At 49.1% G+C, this 20917-nt stretch overlaps 1 protein-coding gene across 4 annotated transcripts in view; it reads right to left on the bottom strand.

The window, feature by feature from the left end:
- Il16 (interleukin 16) overlaps window positions 1-20917 on the bottom strand; it is a 97103-nt gene extending 76186 nt beyond the window's left edge. For 2 of the 4 annotated variants that reach the window (XM_037197743.1, XM_028873817.2), the window contains exon 1: window positions 7687-8146. In XM_037197743.1, coding sequence (XP_037053638.1) covers window positions 7687-7891 — 205 coding nt within the window. In that variant the 5' untranslated portion in view covers window positions 7892-8146. Of the gene's footprint in view, window positions 1-7686; window positions 8147-10734; window positions 10844-20826 lie in introns of those variants that run through there. The other 2 variants (XM_037197754.1, XM_037197765.1) reach the window with 2 other exon arrangements.

Raw genomic sequence — 20917 nt, 5'->3', positions numbered from 1 at the left:
AGCCCTGCGTTCTCTGACCTTCTAGCTCACGTGATAGGAGGATTCCAGCCACAATGGAGGGGCCCTGCAGTGACAGCTGTGCTTGGTGGCAGGCTTCTGAGTCCTGCGGGCCACACCCATTCTTGAGCAGATTGGTACAAGGAAACCTTCATGGCCACCAGCTGGGCTCCAGTACTGGCCAGTGAATGTGCTATCTCCAAATTAGCTCCATCATACACTCAGAAATGACTACTTCAGAATGTCACTGTGGTGTGCCAGGCAGCGTTCTGATTGCTCTACCACTTAGTCCTCAGAAAATGGCTTGTGGGCTCTGATTACTGCCCTCGTGTCACAGAAAGATGACCAAAGCATGGGACAGTGAACATCTTAAAAACTATGCAGTGTGGCCGGAGCCGGAGCCTTCACGCTGGCTCCTCACAGCCCCCGACCGCTACCTTGCCCACCTTCACCCAGTGTCTCCAGCTGCCTGGGGTCTGGATGATCAGCGTGTGAATACACTCAACCCTCTTCTGTCCCTAAATGATGTGGTAAGCCAGGCACAGCGGTGCCTGTAATCCCAGCATCCGGGAGGTAGTGAGGCAGGAGTATGGAGACTTCAAGGCCAGCCTCAGCTATGTAGTGAGTTCAAGGCCACCCTGGGACAGATAAGACCCTATCTTGAAAAACATACAAATCTGGCTCCTGTCCCCCTATCCTGGCACTCTTGAATAAACGCTCTGTTCCTCTGCTCTTTCTCTCCTTCACTCACCACTGCTTCCAGATCCGGCACCAGGGTTTGCTTCCTTCCCCTAAAGCCATGGAAACTCCTGTATCAGTTCTGCATTTAATGTGTCCAGAGCACCAATCGCCAAGTCCGGAGGCTACAAACCACTCCGCCGAAACTTGCTTTGTCTCGAGAGGATTGCTCTGTGTCTGTTCGCGGTCTTTGCCTTCTCAGTGCCATTTTCTTCCTGCTACTTGTTTCTCTTTCAGATATCCCCTTTCAAATCCAAACCATCCCAGCTGCCCTTGGGCTGACGTCTCCAGCATGTCTCAACTCTCTGTCCTTTCGAGTTCCCAGAACTAGTAGCTCAATGCCAGAGTCGCCGTAGATAACAACTTCGATTGAACCTCCTCCTTCCTTTCAGACCAGCCTCAGTGGGGCATGCATAGTATATGTGTGTGGTGTGTGGGATGTGTGGGGTGTTTAGGGTACATGGTGTGTGTGTGTGTGTGTGTGTGTGTGTGTGTGTGTGTATGTGTGTGTGTGTGTCACAGCCAGCACAAACACATTAGCCATTTGAAAGTTTGAAAACTACTCAGTTTTGTTAAAAATCCTTCCAGGACTTTCTGACATAGGCAGGGAAGACCTGAGAGTGAGTTGCTGAACACCACTGTTTGGACAGTAACATCAACAAGGAAGGTTCAGAAGTCATGCAGATGGGGAGGGAAGTGGAAGAAAGTACAAAGAACAGAAGAACAGAGGGAATGTGAGCAGAACCAGGCCTAGATGCTATCATACAGCAGCTGGATCCAGCCATGCCCGAAGCTATGGTATTTATTCTGCTATGTGAATTAACATATTCCAGTTTGGGCTTAAGAGTGTATCTTCATGCAATAATAGTCATTTAGTCTCCTGCTAGAGGTCTAAGTCCTGGAAAATGATGACTTCCTAGGCCCTTAGAACTTCCTAAGCTACTTCAACTCCTGTCAAAGCTTGTCTTCGCTTCGGTCCATTCCCACACATAGCAGCTGGTTCTTGATCCAACAGAGCAGTCTTAATCCCATGATTCCCGTAGACCCTGGAATTATGTACCCCATTCCTGTTCTCTTCCATGTCCTTTCCAAACCTTCAAGTTCCCCAGCTATGACCAATCACTGGCTAGGCATCCTCCAGTGCAAAGAAGCCCTGAAGCCCTGGGTCCTTGGAGGTTGAGGTGTAAAGCTTCAGGCTTCCTTGACTGGTTACATGGGATGCACGCGGGACTTACGCCAGATGAGGGTCAGATTCCTTGGTGGAAACCACCCGTCCCGTGAGGATATTTTCAGCATGTGTCCGTTGAATACTGTCAGCTGTAAAAAGCAAGCTCTTCTACAGGGAGCGGCCATTTCTAAGGCTGGGCTCTCCTGAGAGATGACAGGGACCATGGGATGGGAGTGAAGAAGCATGGGGGGGGGGTGGAGGGGTGGGCAAGGCATTCATCCTCCATTTAAGAGCAAAGACTGCTCCACATGAGCCTTGTCATCCGGGAAAATGTGAAAGGGAGAGGAACACAAGGGCTGAAGTGGAGAGCTGCGCTTCTGTGGAAGGGACTTCCCTCTAGGCCTGGCACCAGGAGAGACAAAGCAGGGAGAGGAAATAATTGAAAACACAGCATGGCAGTCACGAGGCTCAGCTTAGCCTTGGTAACTGTGCTCAGGACATTGGAACAAGCTATTGCTCTCTCATGGAACCAAATGTCAGCGGTGCTGGGGGCCAGCTGTGCCACCCTCCTCCTCGGCGCTCTCTGGAAGTTCAAACCAATAGCCTTTCTCTGATTTGGCTCCCCGGCCCCAGAATTCCTTGCCAGTGTCTGACCCGGTCTCCTCTGTCCCTAGTGAGCTCTGCACAAGGCTGCCCTGAGGTTCCCTACACACAGAAGGACTTCAACATGGCATTCCTCAGGGGACAGCCTCCCTTCCAAGCCAAGAGGTCAGAGGACTAGAACACTGCTCTCCCAAGTCCTGGCCAGAGTCCCTCCAAATACCCGAAGAGGATTGTCTCTCTATGCTAGGCCTCCCAGAGCAGGAAGATGCTCCATGGGGTCACTTCATCCCGTCATGCAGGAGATTACCTGGAAAAGAAGGGAGGGGACTTCTGTCCTCACAGTTGCTTAGGACAGCCGACCACAGCTGAGCTGTCCTCTGCATGGAGTGCAGTGCCAAGGGACAGGAAAGGACCACAAGCCAGTGGACACTTGCTTCCTTTAGAGGCATTGAAGAAAATTCTAGACCATGGGCTATGGAGCAAGATCTGTAAGTCTTCCTCTCCTCTCTTCTCCGGTCCCTCACCTCTCTCTCTCCTCCCTTTCTTCTCCATTCCCCGTTTGCCTGATCTCTGCTTCCTTCCTTCCTCCATCGCCTGCCTCTCCCTCTTTCCACTCCTCGTTTGCCTGCAGGCAGTGTGCTGGGCAAAGCCATCGCTAGAGGAACAGTCTTACATTTGGGAACATCATTTGCTGACTGGAAAATTGGAGAGAGTTTTAAATCACCATGTGGCGAAAGGGGAACTGTTTGATAAATGTGTTTGGAGTTTCTGCGTTCTCCCACAGTGTCCTATTTCAAAGGCAGTTTTGAAGTCTGGCCGTTCCAGCCCAGGGGGTGTATTTTTTGGTCTTGGACTGAGAAGTGATTCAGAGATAAGAAATGAAGGGAAGAGGTGAATGTCCCTTCTCCTACGCAAAGATCTTTAATAGAATTCATGGGACCCCCCACCGAGTCTGACCCTCTGTGTCTATATATGTATTGTACACAGGATTAGGAAGACAGATAGCATCTCTGGGCCTTAGTGTCCCCACTAGTCAAGCAGGCTGTGCTGGAGCATTCTGCTGTCATTTTTCTTCCTCTACCCTACCGCATCCCTGAGGAGACTATACTCTGAGGTTTGGCACAATGCAAGGACTTTGCATATGGTGGACCAATAGCTAAAGAGCATCTCAGGCCCCTCCCACTGACACCTGAACTAACACAGGAAAACCATTCCACTTAGAACCACAGACTGGAGGACTCCAGTGACATAAGACATCAGGCTGGCTAGAAGTTACATGAACTGACCTTTGAACTTAAGAGCCATCCAAAAAGACATTTTGGACTCTGGAAAGTACCTGAGAGGCCAGTTTGACTATCTCTCACAGTAGCTTAAACTTTCAGCATCCTGAGAGGTGGTCCTAAATCGCCAAGGCCAGGAAGGGCTGTGGCAACTTCAGGTGTCTCAGCACTACCCAAGACCGAGAGCACACGGCCAGGGATCTCCCCTTGAGCGAGCAGTATGAACGAGGCACAAGTAAAACATGTAATTCATCTTAGGAAGAATCTAGAAAAACTCCAGCAAGCATGTTTCTCCACTGTTACTCTGGAGAGGCTAGCTAAGACTCGGTGCTTATGACATTCCCACTTTTGGACTCCAAGTAAAAATGTCACTGCAGAACGATTTGAGTGACCATCTGCATAAAGTCACTTTATTTATTTGTTTGTTTGTTTATTTCTTGTCAGAGAAATGACAAGAGAGGTTATGAATAGAACACCAAAGGCTTGACTCTGAGCTAACCTTAGTTGAATGGTGGGTCAGCCACTTACCTCTGCAGAATTAACCAAGGCATGTCTTGTGTGGCTTAGTTGCCCATGAACTGGAGATGGCTGTGCTAACCACTGGAAGGTCTGAGGAAAATAATTCAGACAAGGACTTAAATTTGCTCGGTAAATTTTATTTATAGACAGATGCCTATTCAGAATAGGAAAGTGAGTAATTCTGGGAGACCTGTTAGAAGAATCCCTTCCTTTCTATATAATCGTTTTCTGGATTTGGTTCCTTTTTTTATCAGTCACAACTCAAGATTGTGGTCAGAAAAATAAAAGTTTTGCTTTAAGAGACACAAACATAATGCTACATCTGATTTTTGACCATCTGGTACAGACCTGGAGGTCTTACCCCCACTGGCTAGCTCTCCTAGTACTAGAAGCTGCTATACATTCTACTGGAGGAGGAATGAAACGATATCGCCCATCTGTGAACCCCACAAGGTATAATAAGCCCAGAAAGACACCCCAACTGATACAATAGTGGTTATACGAGTAACCAAGTATTTTCTGATTGGATCTAAGTCCCTTTCCAAGAGATGGAGCCTATACCTGGCACTGTTATCAGGGCCAAGAGCCTATGGCTAGACAGGTCACAGGTCCTACAGGAGAATCTACATTATTATTCTACTAAATATACATGGTGTTAAACCAATTCCCAATGGCTTATCATTATACCCATAGATCACTAATCAGTCAGTCTCCTTAGAGAAGCTTCTTCTTGCAGTAGATGGTGATTAACACAGAGACCCACAACTAGACAATATGTACAGAATAAAAGACTGTGTACAGAATAAAAGAACTAATTAATATTCCTTAAAGATGCAGGCCTCTCTCAATAGGACACCTACATCATTCCCTCCCCATGAAGCTCAGAGATCATTCTGGAGAGTGGGTAGAAGTTTGAAAGGGCCCGAAGCAGTGGGTGCCGACAACAAAATGGTGTTTTCCAGATACAGCATGGCAATTGCACACATAAACTCAAAATGGTTGTGACAGTATGCACAGGACTTTTATAGGCTCAAACCATACAAAATCCCAGAATGGATGGGGGAAGTGAGCAGGAAATGCCACCCCTGCCTGCCTGAGGAACTATGGATAACAGATAGTTTCTGGGAGAGGGAGAGTCAGTTTGCTTTAAGGATATGACCCCTGGTAGACCAACTACACTCCAGGGCATGGACCCATACTCAAGATTATTTGGGCAACACAAATTGGACTTCATGGGATTCTTAAAAAAAAGAGAGAGAGACTCAAAGTCAGTGGGTGGGAAGATAAGGGTTGATGTGGTCAAAATATGGTAAGTATGAAAGTCTCAAAGAACTAATAAATATTATTTAAGGAATTTTTGAAATGTTTAGAACATTTAGTAAAGTAAAGCTGAATAGGATATAGCCAATTTAATACATAGTACGTGTTCTAGTTTCTGAAATACAGCAGTGTGTTAGTTGATTATCGTCACTCTGTCCGCCATTTTTGTCACTATTGCTTAAAGCTAAAAAGTCTCCTCTGAACCTTTCATCCACAATCTAGTAATTTTGACAGTCCAGTGTCTTACTGTTATTACCTAACTGGTTAGTTACTTTGTTTTTTTTATTTTGTAGAGGGACTCATACAACCCAGGCAGGCGCTGACTCACAGCCTCAGCCCTTTTCCCGTTATTTCTTAGAAGGTCAGTAATTGGAGCTCTGACCTCCAGTTTAAACTACATTCTTCACAAGAATGTTATGGTTAGTGTCAACCAATTTTCCATTTTGCGTCCTTTAGTTTCTGATTTTTTTTATTAGAAAATTGCAGCCTAATTGTTTTGTAGCCATGGGGATGCATCTTGGCTTGTGTTTTTTATTTGTTGGCATGTGTTAAGGTTGACTTTGTAAGATGGCATACGAGATGTGTAAGTGCCTTAAGTAGTCTTTGAACTATCATTTGCAAGAAGAGACTCTCTCTCTCTCTCTCTCTCTCTCTCTCTCTCACACACACACACACACACACACACACACACACACACACACACACGCAAACATGCTTCATTCTCTGCTTTTGACAATTATTTCAGTGCATGTCCCCTAGATATCACCTGTGCAGTAAATATGGCAGTCTGCCACCTTCTTGAGAAACTGCTGTGACCATTCCTGGACTCCTATGGTTTGACTGGAGGTAGCAACAGCCAGCCACCCTTAGGGGATGAGGAGAAAAGAGGAAAGGCAGACATGTGAGACTGGACCAGTCACCTACCTCTGATCCTTGCTGTAGCTCAGGGATCTAATAACTCAGTCAGGAGAACACAAGGACAGACAAAGAAAGGAGAGCCCACAGCTAACTGGGCCAGAAGTCCTTGCCTTGGACAGCAGGGAGATGGCCACTGTGTCCAAAGAGAAGTCAGGCCTACCCTGTGGTACAGGGTCACACCCCCACCCTTCTCTGTCCCATTGAGGCCCTAGGCTACTGCTTGTTTTTTAAGTTTTTACGATCTGATTCAAAGTTGGAGTTTGCATTTTTTAATATCATAGGACATACCATTAGCTACACGTAAGATACACAGGTAAGTAAATATTTATGAATTCATAAATAAACTTACATCACTAAAACAAAACTTTATTGCATAATACCCTTACTGTGCTATAAATAAAAACACTAGAAAGTTCATGAAATATATGACCATGAAGGAGAGATGCCGCAGTGGTAAAGTACTTTGCCCTTCAAGGATGAGAACCAGAGTTTCAAACCCGAGCACCTAGAGGACTGCACAGTGGTGTGCTAGCCTGCCTATAAGCTCAGCACTTGGGAAGCTAAGCCAAGGGATTCCCCAGAACAAGCCAGCTAACTACACTAGTCAAATTGGTGATCGGTGAAACGCCCTGCCTCAGTGAGCTATGAGGAAGATACCCACACCAACTTCTGAGCTTCACGTGCACAAGCACACACATACACAAGCACCCACCCACATGTGTGTCTAGACACAGGAACATAAACACATATACACATACACTACACACATACACATGCAGAAAGATTGATTTTGTGAAGGCTCTTATACACTTGTTTTCCCTATTCATTTTCTATGTAAAAGGGGATTTCTCAACGTCTGTATTGATTTCCAATCTACTTGAGAGTTACGTTGGAAACCACAAGCCTGAAGCTTCCTTCGATGTTTCCAGGCAGTTCCTGTGGGATGTGTGCATGGAGTTCTCAGTTCACGGCAATCTCCTGGGTCTCTCTATGTGCCCTTGGGTCTCACAGCACTGGCTGATGTGGAAGGATCCTGATTTGAATAGACAGACCCTTTTCTGCCACCTTTTGTGGGGCTGAGTTCCCTGTGGGGCTTTTTCCTATGCTGAAACAAGATTGAGAAAAGGGCTCAGAGTTACTCACAGTTAGCCTGGCCAGGTAAGAGACGCCATGAGCAGAGGAGGAGGGGTGCCGGTCCCTGGCATCCCAGCAGCGGGGAGCGCCTGTGAATATGCCAAAGCGCATATTGGTGGTGACCACCTCTGGCTGGCAGAGCAGGGCAGCCACACCCTAGCTGCCGCACCTGTCCATTACAGATGCACTTCTGGCCCCACGGTGCAAGACCCATGAAGATCCCTCTTCTGCATGGGCCCTGACATCTGGGTCACAGTGCAGGGAACTAGCAGCCTAGGAGCTGCTTCTGTGGCATCTAATTCTCTCCTCCAGCGACGCTTGTAGCAGGCACCACAGCTCCGGATTCTCTGCCTTCCTCTCTCCCCAGGCGGCGTGCTCACGCACAAGCTGCGCTCAGCAACTCCATCTGCTCCGTGCTCTTTCGGGCAGGGACCTCTTCATGTTTCTGGCAGACACCAGGCAACCTTGTCTAATTACAAGACAGACGCGGGGTGAGCCCTGATTTCCACAGAGATCTGAGAGAAGAACTTGGAGTTCATTGCTGATTCAAAGCTGCCTCCCAAACAGAAACATGGGGCTCTTAGAGCCATTTGCTTATTTTCGCTGTCTTGGATTTTTGTTCCCCAGGTAGGGGAGTGGGTAGCCGCTGACAGTGAGCTGTGTGTTAAGGTGAATACCACCTCACATACGGAAATGTATTGCCAGTCTCCTGATAAAGTGTGTGTGTGTGTGTGTGTGTGTGTGTGTGTGTGTGTGTGTGCTGCAATATGCACACCCTCAAGAGCTGTGTACATGGATGTACTCACCTGTGCATGCATCCTTGGAGGCAATAGGTCGACCCCGGATGTCTTTCTTCTACTGCTAGCAACCTTACTTTTTGAGACAGGAGCTCTCACCGAATCTGAAGCTTGCCACTATTCTGGATAGGCTGGCTGGCCAGCAAGCTCCAGGGTCTGCCTATCTCTGCCTGCCCAGTGCTCAGCTTATAGACACAAGGTGCTGAGTCCACTTTCATGTGAGTACTGGGGGTTTGAACTCGGGTCCTTGTTCTTGGGTAGCAAGCGCTTTACTGGCTGCGGCATCTTTCCCATCTCTAAAATTACTGCTGGTGTTCATCCACACAACAGTTTCTAAGGTTCGCTGTGATTCAGGCACTTGGGTCACCCAGGATAAAGATATGGTCCCTTGCAGCCTACTGGGGACCGCAGATACAGACGGACATTATTCCTAGCGTGGGGATCTCTACAGCAGAGGCCTGAGGCAAGTGCTGTGGCTGACGTGACTCTTTGAAGCATCTCACCAAAGACCTACCCATGAGCAGAGGTTCGGGAGCTGAATGAGGGGTCAGAGATAGCACGACCCGCTGGCATTTGGGTCAGACAAACCTCTTGGTGGTAGTGGAGCTTGGGGATGTAGAAGAGAGGACAGTGATGCAATTGTCCATTAAGGTTTAAGGTGCTCCTCAGGAATATGGCCTCTCTGTGCTGTGACCAAATTCAATTCAAAGTACCCTCCACCTCCCCAAGTTCTTGGGTTGCTCATGAGGAGATCCAGAAGACAGGGATGGAGAGAGTTGACAGGAAGGCAGGGCCTCAGCTTTTGGCCTGTTTGCCTCAGCTCTTTGTATATGAGTGTTCAGAAACTAACTCTAAAATGGTTTCTAAGTAGTATTGAAGACCTCCAAGGAATTGCGATCCAGTAGAGTTTCGTGTGTGTGTGTGTGTGTGTGTGTGTGTGTGTGTGTGTGTGTGTGTAAGCATGCACTTGGGGAGACTAGAAGACAACTTTGTGGAATTGGTCCTCTCCTTCCACATTCACTGGGGTTCTGGGTATTGAACTCAGGTCACTAGGCTTGTGTGAGAAGTACTTTTACCCCAAAGCTGTCTGGCCAGGGAATGTTGTTCTGTTGTGTTTCTACTTTGTGGATACATAACCAGTTTGTGTTTGTTGAGGTGTGTCTCGGGGCAGCAACGAGCATGAAGCCTGGAGTCAGAGGCTGCAGTTAAGGCCCAGAATGCACCCCTGAGTGAATCCCACCATTCAGGTGGAGCCACACCGTGTGACCTCATGGACAATGTGTGAAAAGATGTCAGCACAGTGTCTGGGTATGGGAGAATGCCTGAGAAGAGGTGAGGCAGTAAGTACCACTAAGGAATAAATGACTAGCTGGGGCTTCCAGCAAGGTCCAAGGGCACCCTGGCAGCTCCTGGGCAAGGGAAGGGCCTCTGTAGGGCTCAGAAGGATTGGCCCCTGCATAACTGCAGGGCAGAGAGGAGGACGGAGAAAGCAGAGGTCTGATGACCTTCTTCCAGGGAGCTGATTAAATAAGGAGAGACACTACAGAGGGCAGTGACTCCAGGCTGCTCCTGGGAGCCCCAACATGGCTTCATTGGCTCCTGGGATGTAGCTGTCATCTTCACATTGCTCAACCAGAAAGGGACAATTTTTCCAAATAAGAACAGAAGGAGCGATGCTGCCCTGTGACTTCAGGGCACCTGCTTCTCTTCACTGTCGTGTCTGTCACCCGAGTCCCCAACAACAGGAAACAATCACACTGCTAGCTAGAGGACGGGATTAGCACCTCTGGGAAGGAACCAGAGCAGGGGTTGGTCAGAAGCAGAGTGCTGGAGCCAACAAGCACAGTGAATTCTCTTCTCACCGTCAAAGCCATCAGATACACACACTCATGGTGCCCACCTGGCCAGGTCAACAGGAAAGCATCCTTCAGGTACCCAGTGCCTTGTTGCCTCCCTTCCACTTTCCAGCTGCTCCCATACCCCAGCAATGAGGACAAGACCAACCTGGGAGCCAGAAACCCCAAACCCACAACCAGGGCATCCAACCACCCACCGTGACTGGAAAAGCCCCAACATGCAACATGGTAACACCAGGCCTTCTGCACAAACAGCTCTTCCCGCTGAGCCTTCCCCGACAGCCTCCACACAGAACATTGCATCCTAGCAAACAAGTCTCTCCCCATTCAGAAGAGCCAGTTTCCTCGGAGAGGAAAGAGTCACTGACCCCACACACTGACTGAGGGGCCGGCCGTTCACTCACCCTCTTGTCCTCGCCCTTTGCTTCTCTCTCCAATTGCAGGGACCAGAGCACCAGTAATCTGCACTGCCGGGGTACCAGACCCGGGTTGGAGTAAGTGGGGGAACACTCCACTCTCACACGGAGGCCAGCCCCGAGTCACGTGGGGCTCAGAGGAATGACACACCCTGTCAGACGCCGCCTTCACCACCTGCTCCGGACAGGTGACGAAGGGTAAGTGAGTCCAACCTGGCAGATTTGTGCGAACACTCCCAGCCAGAGCCATCTGACGTCTCCACATGAAAGGCCTGGTCCAAACAGAGGGAAGTCAGGGCCGAGAGCTGAACCTCAGCACAAAGTCCACCATCTGGGCTGGCAGGAGCACCCAGGCGGCAGGCCCTCTCCAGAGCACAGTGAGACTCCTGCCCTGTCCCTGAGCGTCCCTGACATTCAGAGGCAGCAGTGGTGTGATTAGAAGGACCAGAGGGTTACAGACAAGGGTTTGGCACCTGCCCAGAGTCTTCCGTAAATGTCATTGCACAGCAATGCATGACCTGGTGGCCATGCACCTGAGACCCCGACTGCTCAGGAGGCTGAGACAGGAGGGTCACAAGTTCAAGGCCAGCCTAGGCAACCAAGCAAGACTATCTCAACACAAAACTGAGAAAAGGAGTGGTAGCTCAGTGGCCGTGTGCTTGCCTAGCATGTGCATGCCTTTGAGTTAGGTTCCCCAGCACTGAAGGAAACATCACCACACGATCCTGCCAGCAACCCAAGTGCTATCATAACCACGTCCCATAGTCACCACTCAAAAATTCAGTGCATACCTACTCACTCCGTGCTGTGCTTTGTGACCTTGAGTCATAGCTAAACACTGGATTCTCCAACGTCATGGCTAGCAGATTACCACATGGGGGCCTCCAAACAAGGTGTTCCTGACTCCACAGCCCAGCCCCCTCTTCCGTCTTTGTGCCATACTTTTCCTAACAGATGAGCTGACTGCAGGAATTCGCAGGCCCCAGCCGCGTCCTCCCGAAGGAGTGGCCAGCTCTGTATGAGCCAGGGATGTGCCGTGTGAGACTGCGCATGCTCCATTTGAGTCCAGTGACTTAACTTCCATGAAGCATGTTGAAAACCAGTCTTAAGGGACACAGCCCTTCCTTCTGAGTGTTTATTATCATGTGACCAGCCTACCTTTCCCCCTCATGTCCCTTTAGAGAGCCTGATCTCAGTGTGACATCGGCCCCGAGAGCACTTCCTATAGACCTCTCCTAAGCACACCCTCTGTGAGCAACAGCCTCTTATGTGGCCTCGCTGGCATGTTTTCTGACACTCTACCAAATGTTCCAGGTCCCTGGCATTAACAAGGGTGTGGGGGCAAGCTGTAGGATGCCCTTGACATTCCATGCAAGACTGTGGAGGTACATTCACGGCTAGGCAACCAGGGTGGTCAAAAGGGGCGTCCTGGGAGGGCATTCTGAAGAGAAAGCTGCCTTTGTCGGCAGGCATGGGGACAGTCCCCTATTGTGGGACCAAGTCTGGAGGAAGGTGCAGGAATTTCTGAAGTGCTGGGGATGGGGGCGTTGGTCAGCACTGCCTGTTCTGGGTACCACGGCCTCTCTTGAAGTATCAGAAGAGTGTGACTGGGACTCCAATAGACCTTGTTGTGGCTACTTTCCTCTGACAGAAGGTTGAGGAATCTGTAACCTGGACCTGAGGAGGATCCTGGGTGCCCCTTGCATCAGAGCCAAACCCTCCCCATCATCTGGCCTGAGACCAGATTTTTCCTTTCCCTCCATTTTCAGGTAATCCATTCTCTCTTGCTCTCATAAGGTAAACTCATTCCCAAGTATGATCAGGCCCCTGACTGACCCTAACCTGCCCAAAGGAAGCAAAATAGAGGCTGCTGGTACATCAGCCTCGCTTAGAACTCAGGAGCTGAGTCCTGTGAGCACAGCCTCCCGTGCTTGGTCTAAGAAGTGAAACCAGAAACTCCAAGTGCAGGGTGTGATTGAGAGAATGCGAAGGGGCCATATGCTAACAGGCCCAGGAATGCATCATGATGGGAAGAAGCGTTCCTTGTGCTTCCTGCCACTATTCCTTACCCGGGGGACCTCCTGCTCACCGAATTCCACAGCCACCTTGGCCTTTTGATTCTCAAACAAAGTCAGGCTCATGTTGCCACAGCTGCTTCCTCTCCCGAGAAAGTTCCCCTTCCAGCTCTTTCTGAGGCTAGCTCCATCCTAAATGCAGCCTGTCCTGTCCACTCGATCTCAGTGACCTCCCCCCAAGCTCTCTATGATGTTACCCTTGTTTGTTTCCACTGGGGAACCTGCCACCACTGGAGGGTGACCTATTAGCCTATTTGAGCCCCTGTGAGTTGTCAGTCTACCCCGTATAGAATACAATCCCCCAGACGGGGACCTCATCTGCTTCCCTCACCACGGGGTCCCCCAAACACGCCAGGCCCACATAAGGGCTCCCTAAACATTGACAGAATGAGTCAACACATAACTGAGCGAATAAATAAACGACCGATGCCTGGTAATGGGCGTTCCACATTTGTTTGTACTTTACGGTTTACAAAGAGCCCTTACAGACGTTTCCCTCATCTAACTCATGTGATTAGACTCAGGTTAAATAGCACTTTAAAAACATACACTTCACTCCTTAGCCCCTCAAGGCCTTGGGCCAGGAAAACAAGGGAGCATATTCTCCTCAAAGGAGCAGAATTTAGTTATGAGACTTTACTTCAGAGCTAGAGGACAAAGGAAGTCACCCGGAGGTGCAGAACCGACTGAGGGTGACAGTTCCCACTTCACAGAACTTACTGACACTCAGCTGGAAGGCTAAGCAGGGCCAACCTCATGCCTGCAGCTCGGTTGCCTTTGGAACGTGCCGCAGTTCCCACCCTTTCCCTTAGGAGGACCCAGCAGGGTGCAGAGGCCAGATGTGAACCCAACATCATCTGGATGGCCCGGTCCTTCTAACGTGAGCTGAAGAAGTGCACTTTGCCCAGTTGAGCTGCTGGAGATTTCTGCCTGTCCCACTGTCCCCATCTGTTAGGACAGGTTTGGAAAGGGTTAACACAAAGCTGGAGGGAGTGGTCCCAGCCTGGGTGGTACTATTTTAAGGACAAGACTGGAGCAGTTTACTAAGCACCAGCACCCTGCCAGCCTCTCCACCTGGAAAAAAAAATGGAAAGCCAGTTCTCACTGGCTGACATACGAGGTGAGAAAACAAACAGCCCCACCCAGCAGAGGAGCCCTGGCAATAGTTGGGACACTAGTGGGTCCTGCTGGCTCCAAAGAGGGGGAAATAACTGAACCCCTCATCTTTTCTGGCTTTTCAAGGGTGTCAGAGGTGTTCCAGGGGGGTTTGGGTTCTGGGGTGTCATTTCAAACTGGGAAAGATAGAATCCGAGGATGACTGTGCCTAGTTGTGCCAGGCAGTAACTGGCCTCATACTCTCTGCCCACACAACTATCTGAAGAACGCTGCCTCCTGCCTCCTATCAGAAAGCAACGTTTTAAAGATGAAGAAATCCTTTCTTTTCCTCATTTGTTATTGTCTTGGCATGACTGACTTGGTGCGTAAAAATGTTAAATCTCTGCCAAGGTCATAGACTTCTTTCCTACAGATGTGCCTTTCTTCCCCCACCTCCTCGGCTCAGTACGGCACACCCCCTTTGACAGAGAGACTGGCCAGCTACTGCTTCCCAGCACACTTGTATGTTTTTCGAGTTTTGCCTCCGTCCCCTCCACCAGGAAGCCCTCCCTGACACGGCCTGCCAACTGCATCACTGATTGTTGGGTTGTCCTCTCATCCTCTCAAAGCACTCCATGCCCATTTCTCTCGTTCGTGAATCTGCCTCACCCGATAACTATGACTTCCCCACTCCGGGGACTGTGGCTCGTATCTCCCTCTGCAGCCTTGGAACCCAGCACAGGACTGACACAAAGTGCATGCTCTCAGTAGCTGTTAGCTGAAGGAGCAAGAGGAGGAAGGGGAAAAAAGGACAGAGAGAAGGGAGGAGGACAAGGAAGCAGGAGAGAGGGATGCTGAGGTAAGTTTGCATCAGGCTGGGCTCATGTGCTCGCCCCCTGGCAACAGGAGGCAGAACAGGCAGGAACCGGGGCGCTGGCTCTGGAGTCCAGCAGCCAGTGTCCTCAGCTCTGCTGTTGACTGGCTGTGTGACCTGCCACAAGCATTCTCCCGCCTGAGGCCAGATTCTCTTTTGCAAATGGGTTATTATAAGGCCTGAAGAATGTCTTGCTGCCTGACATACTGGCAGCTCAAATACCAGCTTTGCCTCCCTAGACCCCATGGTACTACAGTGCCCCATTTGCTCTCCAAAGAGGGGAGGAGGGACCAGCAGGGCACAGCATCCACAATGCCCTGTAACTGGACCCTCTCTTTCTCTCTCTGTCGCAACATCACTCAGACAGTTGAAAGCTTGTCCAGCAACACTGCCTGCAGCCTGCTCTCGGCTGTTCTGAGCGTACTTTCCAGTAAAAGCAGATCTTTGCTGCCAGGGCTGAGGCCAGGGCCAGGCTGGGCTGGATCAAGAAGCACAGGGCAGCCTCAGGGAGGCAGATGAACACACACCACCTGCCCAGGGTCCGGTAAGACCCTCGGGAGGCCCTGGGAAAGACATGAGTATACATAGAGCCTCTATGTAGTTCTTTCACCATCCCTGATCTGTTCCCACAGCACACCTGCTCCAGTTGGCTCCTTCCACTCTACTATCTGACCAAGAGCTGTAACCCTCACCTGCTCCTAGTGACAGCCTGGGTCAGTCTCTGTGTAACTTCCCTTTAGACCCCTGAGTGGAGAGTCACCGCTCTCTTGGAGCTGCCCCGTGCTGCAGAATCTGATTTTCACTGGTACCCACTGTGAGGCACGTCTACCAATCACAGGTAAGGATTCTGTCTCTGGAGCTAAGAGATGCTGAAGTGGATACGACACTTTATAAAATAAGCCTTTAAATTGAATAGCATGTTATATGGCCACCAAGCAATTTGAAAGTACATACAAGAATACAAGAGCTTTCTGGTGTGGTGGCATTTTTTTTGTTTTGTTTTGTTTTTTGTTGTTGTTGTTTTGTTTTGTTTTGTTTTTTTGAGAGAGAGAGAGAGAGAGAGAGAGAGAGAGAGAGAGAGAGAGAGAAGAGGAGGCAAGGGTCTCATGCACCCCAAGCTGTCTTCAAATTCACAATGTAGCCAAGGATGACAAAGGACTTATCTTTCCGCATCCCACCTCCTAAGTGCTAGGATTGCAGGACGGCACCACCATGCCTGCTTTAGGGAGTGCTAGGGATCAAACCTAGAGCCTTGTGCTCACTAGGGAGGCCCTCTACCAGCTGAGCTGTATCTCCAGTCCAGTATTCCCTACCAGTGTGTCTCACACCAGTACATGCACTCCTCAAAGTACCCTACACACTGGCTTAAGACATGTGTGTTTCAGGGTTGGAGAGATGGCTCAACAGCTAAGAGCACTGGCTGCTCTTCCAGAGAACTGGGATTCAATTCCCAGCACCCACATGGCATCTCACAACTGTCTGTAACTCCAGTTCTGGGGGCTCTGGCACCCTCGCACAGATATACATGTAGGCAAAACACCAATGCACATAAAAATAAGTAAATCTTTTTTTTAAGATTTGTGTACTTCACTGTCTGCAAATTGGCAAATATTGAGGTAGTTCTACACACCCTGGGGTTTAGTGATACCTAATATATATGCAAATACATAAAAAAAGATGGAGGATGGAAGAAGAGGAAGACTAAGAGATGACAGGTACAATGAGGGAAGGATGAGAAAATTGAGTGTAGCTGATGGATACAGGCATGGCTAGTGTGGTGGACCCATAGGCTAATAGATTTGGTCACCAGGGAGTATCACTATTTGAAAGGATTAGGAGGTGTGGACTTGTTGGAGGTGTGACACATGGGCTTTGAGGGTTCAAAAGCCCATGCCATGCCCAGCATCTCTCTCTCAGCTACAGCTACAGCACCTTCCTGCATGCCGCCATGCTCCCCACCATGATGATAATGGACTAAACCCCCAAAACTGTAAGCGAGCCCCCGATTAAATGCTTTCTCTTATAAGAGTCGCCATGATCATGGTGTCTCTTCACAGCAATAGGACACTGTCTAAACAGTTAGTATGGTGGTTTCTTCCTCTCTTTATGCTTGAAACCCTTCTTAATGCTGTTTTGGAAAACACAAAATTGAAGCAAGTTTTAAGAATCAATACAGAAAAATGGTGAAATAGACACTGGCACAGACTGTTTTAGTCCATCAAGGTTAGGGTTCTAGTACCTTTAGGCATAAGGAGTTATGGAAACCTAATGTCAAGTGGAAGCACCTGTGGAAAAATCTCTGCATGTGTGTGTGTGCATGTGTATGCACATCTGTGTGTGCATGTGTGTGCTTGGGCACACATGTGTGTCCCCTGTGTATATCCCGTGTGTGCAAGTATGTGTATGTGCACATGCTGGCACACATATATGAATGTTATTTTCCAGCAATAGTGTAGCATACTAAGACATGATTTTTGACACATGGAACACACTGGCCAGGATTCAAACCTTAGTCCTGCCCCATGCCATTTTCTGAAACCCCCAGAGCCTGCATTTAGCTCACTTGTCAAACAGAAACCTATACACTGCCCTGGCGTGGTGGGGAAAGTCAGGTAAGCTCTGCTCAAGGAGGCCCTGATGAGCTGTTTCTGCTGAACACACTCCAGAGGAAGAAGAAGGAGTTGATCTTACAAAGAACTGTTCCAGAAGGCACAGGGAGGCCTCACAATAATTTGCATACTTGGGACCAGGGACAAAGACAATTGGCTGATGACAAGTAGAATCTTGCCCCACTTGCAAAACCATCCTCCTATACAGTGGCTAGTTTGAAGGGGGAGGTCTGAGGCCACTGCCTTCCCTTGGTCCAACACCATCCAGTCCCCTTTGCCTAGGACCCGAATTTCCACCCCTGTCCTGACCTGTGTGGTGATGGTGGTGCTGTTTGCTCAGACAGGCTCTCCCTATCTAGCCCTAGCTCGCCTTGAACTCAAACTCACATCAATTCTCCTGTCTCAGCCTCCCAAGTATTACAGGTGTACACCACAACACCTATTAAGAGAAGTATAGCACAAGTTGGTCTCATACTCTTGACCCTCCCACCTCATCATCTTAGGCAAATTGCCTACTGACCATGCACCACCACACCTCAACAGACCTACCCCGACTTATACCCATGCACCCTGGCAAAAAAGAAAAAAAAAAAAAAAGCTCCAATAAGACTTCCTCCCAGAACCCCATTCTGACCCACCAGATTAGGTTAGTTTCCCCAACGGGTGCCTCTTGAAGGCCCGTAGCTTCGTGTTTTTAAAGTCTGCTGTTTATTTAATATGTACCATCAGTTCTCTAGCACCCAGCACAGTGCCTGGAGCATCAATGCTCTAGACAAGTAATGTGCTGTAAATGAATCCCCAGTGTTGAAGAAAGTGATTTCACTCTTGGTGTATTGAAAGAGTAAATTGGAAGAGGGGCATGAATTAGAACAAAGCATAATGACACACATATGAAAATGCATAATAAAACCCACTGCGTTTTATACTAACTTTCAAAGTTAATAAAAATTAAAATTTGCATATGTAAGAAAGCCTGAAGCCCAATGCATTTCTCTCATGAAAACTGCAATAGAAACTTTTTCCTAATCATTTATGTTCAACTTGTTCCTGCTTATATTCAGTAACGTGAATCTAAATTTATACTTTATTATTTAATATACCAATTAATTCAATTCAACATACCTACTATTTTCTGGTTTTGCTAATACAACTTTTCAATGCATAATTTTTTTAAATAACGTAAGCTAAAATGCAACGAAATGAACTTTACAAGTGGTGTCCACAAAAAAAAAAAAAAAGAAAAGAAAAGAAAAATACCCAGAAAATAAAGAGGTCAGGGAAGGAGACACAAACCCCACTACATCCACACTTGTCCAGGGAGCACTAGAAAGCTCTGAACTATTGCAGACATGCATAGTGTCTTACACAGCTGGCCTTCTCCCCCGGGGCAGGGAAAGTGAATAGCGGGAGTCTCCAGTCCCAGCCCATCCTGCTGCCAGCCTTAGGCAGAGCCAGCGTTTGCCTTGCAAGCCGACGCCCTGCTGGCAACTGCTCCTCGCACGGGGATTCCTAAAGGATCTGGGTTCCTATTTTCCAGCCGAAGAAATTGAGGCGTCTGTAGTCACGTGACTGGACAGACACTCAGCAACCAGAATGGTCACAGTAGCAGTAGTCTACACTTGGAAAACGGTACTGTTGGAATGGCTCCTGGGGCCATCTCTGGTCCATCTCCTATCTCACCATTTTGTTGTCAGGGATTCTGAGTCCTATGATGGACAAGAATTTATTCAAGATCATAACACTTTGTAAGAGTTCAACTGGGACAAGTGGCTATATTGCTAACGCCCAATCTTGTAGATAACTAGACTCAGAAAAGAGCAAGCACTCAGTAGCTGTCACTCAGAGAAGTCGCCTACCCCACAACTAAGATATCCTTTTCCGCAGTCAGTGCAAAGGTTGCTCAGGGCAGACCACAGCTGAACTCTTCTTGCATTTCCCAGAATCCTAAAGCTGCCTTGCTCGTGATGATGGTCAAGCCTCAGGAGCAGCCCACATGCAGTGGCTGATAAATGCAAGGGTACCAAGCTCTCTAGGACCAGCTAGACCAGCCATAGCCAATGCTGAAACGCCATCCCTGTCCTTCTGCCTGCCCTGCTGGGTCCTTCACCCTCATGGGTGCTGTACTCACAGCATTCTGCAGGGAACTTCCCACTCTCACGGCGCTGCCTCAGTCTGTTGCCAGGGAAACCTCACCGAAGGAGATACAGCCAGAGACAGAAAGTGGGTAAAAGCCGAGAAGATGGTTCTACCCAGCACCCAGCACTACTTAAGCACCAGGTCAGCACTTGCTGGGACAGATTCTCTAGGGGAAAAAGACACATCCACATAGCTGTTTTCTATAAAGAGGTTTTGAATGGAAGGCTATTGCCTGCTCCAGAGGAGACCACTACTGCTTTTTACCCAAGAGGCGGGTGTCTGTGATAGTTGCTGGGCCACCTAGGAGAGCTATTCCTGAGACTTGACATGGTCACCATGTTATAGCCATGCTGTTCAAGGCATTCACAGACTCGAGCTCTGTTGTTTTTCCTTTTACCCTGTGAGGCAAGAATGGGTTATCCCTGGTCTGCAAAAGAGGAAACTGAGCTACAGCAACGGTGAACACCTTTACCAAGATTAGGAAGCCAACCAGCTCCTCTTGGAGCCACAGACATCACACCCCATGTTGGGTGCTGGCCTGCCCCCTTCTGCCTTCCCTCTGAATTCAGAGGTTTTCGTGGGAGCTAATCAAAAGCTCTCAAGAGTTTTGTCCATATCTTCCTGGAGCTGGAAAAGTCAGGCTGCGCTCTTGACTTGCCTCACTCTCCTTTTTTAAAGAAAACCATGTGTGCATTCCCTTTGCCAAAGTTAAAGTGGAACCCAAGTTTCACCGGCTTTCACAGTTGGGCAGAGGGATTAAACTCGGCTGTCCAGTGCCTGTTTGTGTCTGTTTCCCGAGCACACTCAGGGGGCTGCCATAAGAAATGACATCATCTCATGGGCTGTACCTGCAGGAAGGCAGGGCCTCAAGCTAGGGTGCCCTAGACCCTCAGAGTCTAGACTGGGGAGGCCCCCATCTGTTCCACTGTCCTACCTCGCCGCATAGATCTCTCTTACATTCTGCCTCTGCTGTGGGGACCCTGACAGCTCCATCATTGGACATGGATGGCCCTGCTCCTTACTAGCAACAATCACAGAGGAAACCAGGTGTGTTCGCCCACTTAGAGAGAGACCTGGTGACGGCACTTCACCCCTCTGCCAAGTGCATGGAGGGGGTGAGAGCCCAGCCAGCCCCTACAAGGACAGACAGAATCACAGCACACGTGTGCACACAGTCACACACACATGCTGCGCCAAGTAAGGAAAACTGCTCTCCCACCCCTCCGGGAAGATGTCCAAAAAGATCAGGCCCCTTCAAGTCCCCAGAGACAGACGAAGAGGCTGCACTTACCGGCCTCCCTCCTGGGGAAGATGGTCCTCGGCAAACTCATGAGCAGGGCGGTGAAGACCAGTGACAGGCTCCCACAGACCACACACAGGAG

The sequence above is a fragment of the Peromyscus leucopus genome, chromosome 1, assembly GCF_004664715.2.
Source record: "Peromyscus leucopus breed LL Stock chromosome 1, UCI_PerLeu_2.1, whole genome shotgun sequence".
In the NCBI taxonomy this organism is placed as follows: domain Eukaryota; kingdom Metazoa; phylum Chordata; class Mammalia; order Rodentia; family Cricetidae; genus Peromyscus; species Peromyscus leucopus.
The sequence above is the reverse complement of the archived record's forward strand: the minus strand, read 5'-3'. Positions and strand labels throughout refer to the sequence as shown.